At 36.2% G+C, this 10,557-nt stretch overlaps 1 protein-coding gene across 1 annotated transcript in view; it reads left to right on the forward strand.

Moving 5' to 3' along the window:
* Nucleotides 1-10,286, forward strand: part of LOC127448495 (oxysterol-binding protein-related protein 11-like) — a 30,752-nt gene extending 20,466 nt beyond the window's left edge. The window contains exons 10-13 of the mRNA XM_051711092.1: nt 898-1,084; nt 3,087-3,269; nt 3,546-3,699; nt 5,335-10,286. Coding sequence (XP_051567052.1) covers nt 898-1,084; nt 3,087-3,269; nt 3,546-3,699; nt 5,335-5,418 — 608 coding nt within the window. The 3' untranslated portion in view covers nt 5,419-10,286. The remainder of the gene's footprint in view (nt 1-897; nt 1,085-3,086; nt 3,270-3,545; nt 3,700-5,334) is intronic.
* Nucleotides 10,287-10,557: the final 271 nt, after the last annotated feature.

Below are 10,557 nucleotides of genomic sequence, written 5' to 3' on the forward strand. Positions count from 1 at the left end.
AGGCATTTGGAAATTGCTCCTAAGGATGAACCAGACTTGTGGAGGTCTGCAATTTGTTTTTCTGAGGTCTTGGCTGATTTACATTTACATTTATGCATTTGGCTGACGCTTTTATCCAAAGCAACTTACAGTGCCCTGATTACAGGGACAATCCCCCTGGAGCAACCTGGAGTTAAGTGCCTTGCTCAAGGACACAATGGTGGTGGCTGTGGGGATTGAACCAACAACCTTCCACTTACCAGTTCAGTGCTTTAGTCCACTACACCACCACCACTCCTATTTCTTTTGATTTTCCCATGAAGAGGCACTGAGTATGAATGTAGGCCTTAAAATACATCCACAGGTACACCTCCAATTCAGTACACCTCCTATCAGAAGCTAATTGTCTAAAGGCTTGAAATCATTTTCTGGAATTTTCCAAGCTGCTTAAAGGCACAGATAACTTAGTGTATGTAAACTTCTGACCCACTGGAATTGTGATATAGTCAATTAAAAGTGAAACAATCTGTCTGTAAACAATTGTTGGAAAAATTACCCGTGTCGTGCACAAAGTAGATGTCCTAAACGACTTGCCAAAACTATAGTTTGCTAATATGAAATCTGTGGAGTGGTTAAAAAATGAGTTTTAATGACTTAAACCTAAGTGTATATAAACTTCTGACTTCAAATGTGTATATATATTTATATATATATTTATATATGTGTTTGATTTATGTTGTTACCCTAACTATGCATGGGTAATATTGTAAATTGTTTTTATTATTAATATTATTTGCATTTAGTGTTATTTTTTTTTTCCTCTGCTTTCCACAGCCCATTAAAACAGTCTCATCACAACACATCAGTTGAGAATCACTGTTACAGATTATTAGTTGTGTAAACATTCTATGCTTGCAGGTAGTCTACACCTATTAGAGCATGATGAAGAATACACCTTCAGTTTGCCCTCTGCCTACGCTCGATCAATCCTCACTGTGCCCTGGGTGGAATTGGGAGGAAAGGTCAATGTCAACTGCGCAAAGACTGGCTACTGTGCAGTCATCACCTTTCAGACAAAGCCTTTCTATGGGGGCAAGCTGCACAGGTCAGGATCAAGCTGAATCACATTACTTTACATGACTGAGAGGCTGTGTAGTGTTTTCAATGTCAGTTTGTACACCAGCCCGGAAGTCCTGAAGAACAATTATTTAGTTTTTATGTTCAGCTTGCAGTGACCCCAAAAAAGTATTTGGACACACTTTAAAATGTATAAATGACATTGCATTAAATAACAAAATATCAAACCAAGTGACATCTGCAAACAAATCAGCTAGACATTTTTTTAGAGCCATTTTTGCAATTACTTTTATCCGATCGGTCCAGAGGGAATATGGCATGTGGCAAGTCACACAGATGCCTTTGCTGAATAACTACAGGTGTTGTTCATCACATTAACTGTGGATACGTCCAACAAAGTTTGACAACCAGAAAGTGTCTGAATACTTGTTTTAAGTTTAAACAGTATATCTATTGTTACGTTTTGAAACCTAACACTTGTTTTTATGAAATATTTGTTCTTGAAAAGTATGTTTGTGCTATCACTTCTCACTTGGTTTAATATTTTGTTTTATAATGAAAAGACATTCATACATTAAGTCTGGCTTAAATGAATAGTTTTCCCAAAAATTCAAATTCTCTCATCATTTACTCACACTCATGCCATCCCAGATATATATGGCTTTCTGTATTCAGCAGAACACAAATGAAGATTTTTAGAAGAATATCTCAGCTCTGTAAGTGAATGGTGACCAAAACTTTAAAGCTTCAAAAGCACATAAAGGCAGCATTAAAGTAATCCATAAGAATCTAATATTTTAATCCATGTCCTCTGAAGTGATCTAATCGAATTTGGATGAGAACAAAACAAAATGTAACACTTTCTCTGTACATCTTACCATTGCGGTCTCTAGGCATGATAATGATTTCAAGCTCGATTACACTTCCTATTGCTTGATGCTTGCGCAGAGCGCTAGATAGCACTAGAATGTTAAATCAAGTGTGAAATCATGATCGCCAAGGAGACTGCTAATGTCAAGATTTATAGTGAAAGGTGAGTTATATTTTGGTCTGTTTTTAACTAAAACCAATTGCATTGCTTCAGAAGATATGGATTAAACCACTGGAGTCGTGGGTTGCTTTTATTCTGCCTTTATGTGCTTTTTGGAGCTTCGAAATTTTGGTCACCATTGGCTTGCATTGTATGGACCTGCAGAGCAGATATATTCTTCTAAAAATCTTCGTTTGTGTTCTGCAGAAAAAAAAAAGTCATGCATATCTGGGATGACATGAGGATATGTTAATGATGAATGATTTTTCATTTTTGAGTGAACTATTCCTTTAAGTGTCCAAACGCTTTTTAGGGCAACTGTATGTGATATTGTTCACACGCAGTTCTTGTGAGCACCTTTGATTTGTGTCTAATATCTGATTAGACATTAGAACATTAGAGTTAAACATTATAATACAATTAATAATACTATTAAACAATACATTAAAATACAATTCATAACAGTCTCTTTGCAAAACGTGCATTACATTGTGATATATTTACAAAACAATCCATGCTGAAATCTGCCTAATAAACTAAGTATGGACCATGTTAAAAATAAACTCCAGCCGCTCTTTCCTGATTGGGATCTTTTGAAAGATTGTGCAGAGTTCAGGTTCTTGCATTTAGAATAATAGTATATGTCTTGCTTCCTCTATATTACCTTACCATGTCTGAGTGGGACAAGTTGCTGAATACCTAATAGGCATTGTTGACATGTTAATGTGGGCGATCATGATGTGTTCAAATTTATTCTTCTGTCTGATGACTGAAAGTTGTGAAAGTTCAGTACAATAAATTTTTGCAGCTTAGTTTCATTAAATGGTATTTTTTTGACTTGGGAGACATTTTTGAGATCTAAAAATTACAGTATGCTTTCATAGTAAAATGAACTCTTAATTTAAAAGATCAGTGAAAATGTGATTCCCCATGATATGGGCACTTTAATCATAAAGCTGACCGAGTGGACTGTAACAGAAGTCTGTGCTGTGTTCCTCAGAGTGATCGCGGAGGTCAAACACAACCCCACCAACACCGTGGTGTGCCGCGTGCAGGGAGAGTGGAATGGCACGCTGGAGTTTATCTACACCAGCGGAGAGACACGTGTCATAGATGTTACCAAACTCCCTGTCACTAGAAAAAGAGTGCGGCCCAATGAGCTGCAAGGAGCCTATGAGTCCAGGTAACACCAGCCATTCAGATCAGGTTTATCCTAAAAGATCCACATAGTTTATTATTTTAATTCAGAAGTTTCTTATGAGTAATATATAGGAATAGTTCAGCCAAATATGTAAATAGTCATTTACTCTCTTTTGGTGAACTATTCCTTTTAAGCCAAATTTATAATTTCAGCATAGCTTTATTAGTAGTATTGTTTAATCTTTGGGTTTAAAGGCATTTACTGAATTCTCATTGACGTGATGCAAAAGGCTTTAAGTTGTGACTTGTCTCTCTGCAGGCGACTGTGGCAGCATGTGACAGAGTCTCTGAAGGAAAGGGATATGGACAAAGCCACAGAACACAAGCGCTTCTTGGAGGAAAAACAAAGGAAAGAGGAAAGGCATCGTGCAGAGACAGAGACGCCATGGAGGACCAAATACTTTGAGCCCAATGTAAGAACAAAACATCGGCACTTATTAAACTTCTTTTAATTTTGTATTGTACCTAAACACTAATGTTTAGTTATTGAAGATACTTTTGGTTTTACTGTTATTGTAGTTAACCTCCAGATAAGGATTATTTGTGTTTTTTCAGAGTTCGTTGTTTACATTTGGTCACTGTGAAGATAAACAATATATAGAAACTTCACAATGTATTTGTGATGACCGTACTGACAGTATAAAATTAAGCAACATTATGAATATAGCGATGAGTTTAAACATTAAAATAGTCACTTTTTTAAAAGTATAGCCACAAGATGTAAACAATATGCGAGTTAACATGATTTTAGTGTTAGAATTGCTTACTAAACATTTCTGTGTAAAGTTATAGCCAATTTAACAACTTGTTAAATAAACCATAAACCCTTAAAAGGCCGTAAAAGCGATGGGTTAAACAACTTTACAGCTCAAATAATAGTTTAAACAGACAAATTCATACAAGCGCTTTTATAAAATTATAAGCTTAAAATTTCTGCCTTTAAACCCTCCTCAAATTGGCCCCATTCACTTTCATTGTAAGTGCCTCACTGTAATGTCGTTTATTTATTTATTTATTTATTTATTTTTTAAATGGAGGGACGAGTCGAAATACATTTTTGTGGTAATTAATAATATGCCACTAATGCTGTTGATTGAGCTTAAAGGAATAGTTCACCCAAAAATGAAAATTCTCTCATCATTTACTCACCCTCATGCCATCCCAAATGTGTATGACTTACTTTCTTTAGCAGAACACAAATTAAGGTTTTTAGAAGAATATTTCAGCTCTGTAGGTCCTCACAATGCAAGTAAATGGTAAAATCCATATCTTCAGAAGAGATATAATAGATGTGGGTGAGAAACAGAACAATATTTAAGTCCTTTTTTACTTTTACTCTAAATCTCCACTTTAACTTTCACTTTTAGATGTGAAAGTGAAACTAAACTGGCACCACATGTGACTTTCAGATGTAAAAATTAAAAGTGGAGATTTAGATTTTTAATTTTGATCTCTTTCTCACCTACACCTATTATATTGCTTCTGAAGATATGGATTTAACCACTGGAGTCATATGAATTACTTTTATGTTTTATGTTTATGTGATTTTTGGAGCTACAAAGGTCTGATCACCATCCACTTGCATTGTGAGGACCTACAGAGCTGAAATATTTTTCTAAAAATCTTAATTTGTGTTCTGCTGAAGAAAGTAAGTCATACACATCTGGGATGGCATGAGGGTAAATAAATGAGAGAATTTTCATTTTTGGGTGAACTATCCTTTTAACTTGTATTGAACCCGAATATTCTTTTTAATGTGCCTTTTATTTGGCCATTAATTGTCATTAGATTTGATTTTTACTTGCATTAAATATTTTGAATCTGAATCATTACAATGCCTGTTTGGTTGAAATAATGGATCCTCTGATTAAAAAACAAACACCTTTTTAAGCCATTTTAGTGCAAAGATATATATCAAATATCACCACAAGGCTGAAAAATATTTTATATAATTATGATATAATTTAAGAAAAATTGCCCAGCCCTACTTTGCATTATTCTTTGGTATTGTTTTCTTTAAGTTCTCTTTTTTTTCTCTCTCTCTCCAGGGTGAGGGATGGGTATATTACCAACCACTGTGGAAAACAACAGCTCATAGCTCTTCCCTGGTTCCCTCTCAGCCCAACCCATGACCTCTGACCCCCTAAAAGCTGAGCACAGGCACTGTACAGCCTCCAGCTGTAGTAAACCCCTGGTCCAGCCTTCCCTCTCTCACAGATCAAGACATAATTCTCTCCTTTGTATGATTCCTAAAAAAACAACAACTTCAAATCAAGTGTTTGTAACACGCTATGTGGACTGCGGGTTTGCACTTTGATGTTCATATTTTGCATCCCTTGATGGTAGATTTTTGTAAAACTACACAGTGAATGATTTATCCAATCCACACACTGATATTCTTTGTTGATGTTGCCTTAACGAGTGTCGTATGTAACGAGGGCTGAGTACAGTGTGTGGCGGTTCTTATTACGTGGGATTGTGTTTGAGGTTTATTTATGAACTACTTTATTAACCATACTGTGGTGTACTGTATTATTATAACCATGGTACGGTCAAAGTTTTCTGATTCTTTTAAAATCATACGTGACTTACCATGATTTCTGAAATCAAATGCAATGCAGGATATGGGGAGTTCAAAAGGACAGGCATCTAGCTACGTCGCTAACTGGCGAGCTGGAAATTGTTGTTGCTTAGTACAGCCAGACACAGTTGTCTTCATGAATGAGAAGTTGCTGGCTTGGCTTTCGTATTATGCTGTGTTTTTGACTTGCTCGCTCTGGTATACAGTATGAAACTTGTAGGCACTGCACACTGAATTTGTTGATATCTGGGATGAACATCAGTATGATAAAAGAGCTCAGGTAGAGGTGTTCTGCTTGGTGTTCAATGAACAATTATGTCTGCTTTAGTTTAAAGAAAATTTTAAAGGAATATTTCCCCAAAAAATGAAAATACTGTCATTTACTCACCTTCATGTTGTTTCAAACCCATATGACTTTCTGTCTACCGTGGAATATAAAGGGAGATATTTGGCGGAATGTTGTGAATTGACAGCCTCAGTCACCATTCACTTTCATTGTATGGAAAAAATATGCAATGAAAGTGAACAGTGACTGAGGCTGTCCATCCTTAAAATTCTGCCTAAAATCTAATTGAGTTTTCCATGAAAAAAAATCAAATGTGTTTTGGAACAAAATGAGGCAGAGTAAATGATGACAGAATTTTCATTTTTGGAAGAACTTTTCCTTTGTGGAGCACCTTAATGGTTTAAACTATAGAAAAGGGCCAGCCTTATAATCTTCTGTATATGCACAGTAATATGTGTAGACATGCAACCTGATCAGACAGTTTTGTTGGAAATAAGCTCTCTCAAACATTAAATCAATCTGATTTGTCAAAGTTATGCACACTTTGCACAACAATGCTACTCTGTTTCGCTCATTGAGTTCTACCTCGACTGAAACATTGATCTTTAAAGGAATAGTTCTCTCAAAAAATTATAATTTGGTTGTCATTTACTCACTCTGGTCATTCCTATCCCGTATTACATCAAGTACCCATGCACATTGCAGGAAGTTTGAATATACGTGACTGCAAATGAGACCTATAACAGAGGGTAAGATTATTAGTGAACAACACTTACATTTCAGTGCGTTCATCACACAAAGCTATCGGATGACTTCAAAAGACTTATAGCGCATATGTTATATGGACTGCTTTTATGGTGGTTTTTTTTTTTAGCTTGGCAGTGTAAATTACCATCCACGTTGCTTGCAGCGAAAAGAGCCATTCGTGTTTCACAGAGGTAAGATACAGGGGTTTGAAACTACACGAGGGTGAGTAAATGATGACAGAATTGTTATTTTTAGGTGAATTATTTCCATTATAAGCAGTAGAGCTGTTCACCCATGATGTCACTTTGTAGGCAAACCTGGAAGGCTATTTCGGCTAATGGCAGTTTTGGGTATGATTGGGTAAAATAAGTTATGAATGTCCACATTTATTCAAGTAATGCACAGTTGAAGTCAGAAGTTTACATACATTTAGGTTGAAGTCATTAAAACAAATTTTTTAACCACTCCACAGATTTAATATTAGCAAACTATAGTTTTGGCAAGTCGTTTAGGACATCTGCTTTGTGCATGACACGAGTAATTTTTCCAACAATTGTTTACAGACAGATTATTTCACATTAAATTGACTATATCACAATTCCAGTGGTTCAGAAGTTTACATACACTAAGTTAAATGTGCCTTTAAGCAGCTTGGAAAATTTCACAAAATGATGTCAAGCCTTTAGACAATTAGCTTCTGATAAGAGGTGTATTGAACTGGAGGTGTACCTGTGGATGTATTTTAAGGCCTACCTTCAAACTCTGTGCCTCTTTGCTTGACATCATGGGAAAATCAAAAGAAATCAGCCAAGACCTCAGGAAAAAAAAATTGTGGACTTCCACAAGTCTGGTTCATCCTGGGGAGCAATTTCCAAATGCCTGAAAGTACCATGTTCATCTGTACAAACAATAGTACAGAAGTATAAACACCATGGGACCATGCAGCCATCATACTGCTCAGGAAGGAGACTCATTCTGTCTCCTAGAGATTAATGTAGTTTGGTGTGAAAAGTGCAAATCAATCCCAGAACAACAGCAAAGGACCTTGTGAAGATGCTGGAGGAAACCGTTAGACAAGTATCTATATCCACAGTAAAACGAGTCCTATATCAACATAACCTGAAAGGCTGCTCAGCAAGAAAGAAGCCACTGCTCCCAAACTGCCATAAAAAAGCTAGACAGTTTGCAAGTGCACATGGGGACAAATATCTTACTTTTTGGAGAAATGTCCTCTGGTCTAATGAAACAAAAATTTAACTGTTTGGCCATAATGACCATTGTTATGTTTGGAGGAAAAAGGGTGAGGCTTGCATGCCGAAGAACACCATCCCAACTGTGAAGCATGGGGGTGGCAGTATCATGTTGTGAGGGTGCTTTGCTGCAGGAGGGACTGGTGCACTTCACAAAATAGATGGCATCATGAGGAAGGAAAATTGTGGACATATTGAAGCATCATCTCAAGAAATCAGCCAGGAATTTAAAGCTCGGTCGCAAATGGGTCTTCCAAAGGGACAATGACACCAAGCATACCTCCAAAGTTGTGGAAAAATGGCTTAAGCACAACAAAGTTAAGGTATTGGAGTGGCCATCACAAAGCCCTGACCTCAATCTGATAGAAAATTTGTGGACAGAACTGAAAAAGCATGAGCTTTTGGAAGGCTACCCAAAACGTTTGACCCAAGTTAAACAATTTAAAGGCAATGCTACCAAATACTAACTAAGTGTATGTAATCTTCTGACCCACTGGGAATGTGATGAAAGAAATAAAAGCTGAAATCATTTTCTCTACTATTATTCTGACATTTCACATTCTTAAAATAAAGTAGTGATCCTAACTGACCTAAGACAGGGAATGTTTTCTACGATTAAATGTCAGGAATTGTGAAAAACTGTGAAAAATTAATTCCAAAACTGCCATTATAGAAACCCATAGAAAATCCAAAGGGAGACCCATTGCTTGAAACTGCTAATTCTCTTCCGGGTTTTGGGACTACAACCTGAACAGCTGTATTGAATGTGTTGAAAGCAACAGAGGATTAACGTTTTAGAGGAGATGAATATAATTTTTTTGAGTTTTGAGCCACAAAAAGATGCTGAAATATGAGGTCTCAAAATCCCTCTTGATCAAGGCCTTGATGATTTTGTGTTTAAGCTCTTCATCGTTGATTTTCTGCCAGCGGGTAACAGTTTTGCATCTCTCATATAACGTCTCTGCTTCAGCCCTGGCATTGGTTGTGCTGAGAAACTTGTGCCTTATTTGTGTTAGTCTTCCTCCCGTTCTACCACATATACACCCATCATCTTTCTCATTAAACAGAGTAAGAGTGAAGCCAAAGCCGTTGTACATATCATGTTTCTTTTTCCTGTCAGCAAAATAGAGAATTCCTACAAGCTGTTTCATATATGTCAGCTTTGCTCTTCACTCAAAAGAACTTATTTTGCTGAGCCATCAACTGCACTGATGTTTTAAATACACTCCCTGTAGCCTCAGAAAAAAAAAGATATCATTGAAAAAAATAAAATTGTTCAAATATGGTTTGATTGGTGACTGTTGCATTGTGGTATCAAGAATGAGATATGAAACTGTGAAACTGTGGTGTCTGTGAGGTCCAAAAGTCTGAGACCACTGGTTAAAATGCTTTTATTTTGCATTCTTTTCCAATTTAAGTTTTTTTTTTTTCATTAGAAATTTTATAATCAAAATAACAATTTTAATGAAAAATTGAATTGATAATTTTACATGATTTTTATTTTATTGCATTTGGTATGTCCTCCCTGTTGCTTTAATGACAGCATGCACTCAAGCTGGCATGGACTCAAGAAATTTGGGCAAAACCTGATGATCCATGTTATTCCAGCATGTTTTGGTAATTTTCCTAAGAACTTCTTTTGTGTTTCAATGGAAGCAAGAGAATGTGATCTTTTGTACAATTGAGTTAAAGGGATAGTTCACTCAAAAATGAAAATTCTCTCATCATTTACTCATCCTCATGCCATCCCAGATGTGTATGACTTTCTTTCTTCTGCTGAACACAAATGAAAATTTTTAGAAGTATATTTCAGCTCTATAGGTCCATACAATGTAATTAAATGGGTACCAAACTTTTGAAGCTCTGAAAAGAACATAAAGGTAACATAAAAGTAATCCATTAGACTCCAGTGGTTAAATCCATGTCTTCAGAAGAGATCTGATAGGTGTGAGTGAGAAACTGATCAATATTTAAGTCCTTTTTACTATAAATGCTCCTCCCTGCCCAGTAGGTGGCGATATGCACAAAGAATGTGAATTGCCAAAAACAAAAAAAGAAGAATGGAGATGGATAGTAAAAAAGGACTTAAAAATGATCTATTTCTCACCCACACTTTTCATATCACTTTTGAAGATATAGATTTAACTACTGGAATCGAATGGATTACTGTATTAAAATACTTTATTTCAGTGGTTCTCAACCTGTTCCTGGAGGCCCCTCAACACTGCACATTTTGTACATCTCCCTTTTCTGACACGCCCAATTCAGGTCTTGGAGTCTCCATTAATGAGCTGATTCGTTGAATCAGGTGTGTTTGATTAGGGAGATATTCAAAATGTGTAGTGTTGGGGGGCCTCCAGGAACAGGGTTGAGAACCTCTGCTTTATTTCATGGTTTATATTTGCAA

Source organism: Myxocyprinus asiaticus, chromosome 11 (assembly GCF_019703515.2).
Source record: "Myxocyprinus asiaticus isolate MX2 ecotype Aquarium Trade chromosome 11, UBuf_Myxa_2, whole genome shotgun sequence".
NCBI lineage: Eukaryota > Metazoa > Chordata > Actinopteri > Cypriniformes > Catostomidae > Myxocyprinus > Myxocyprinus asiaticus.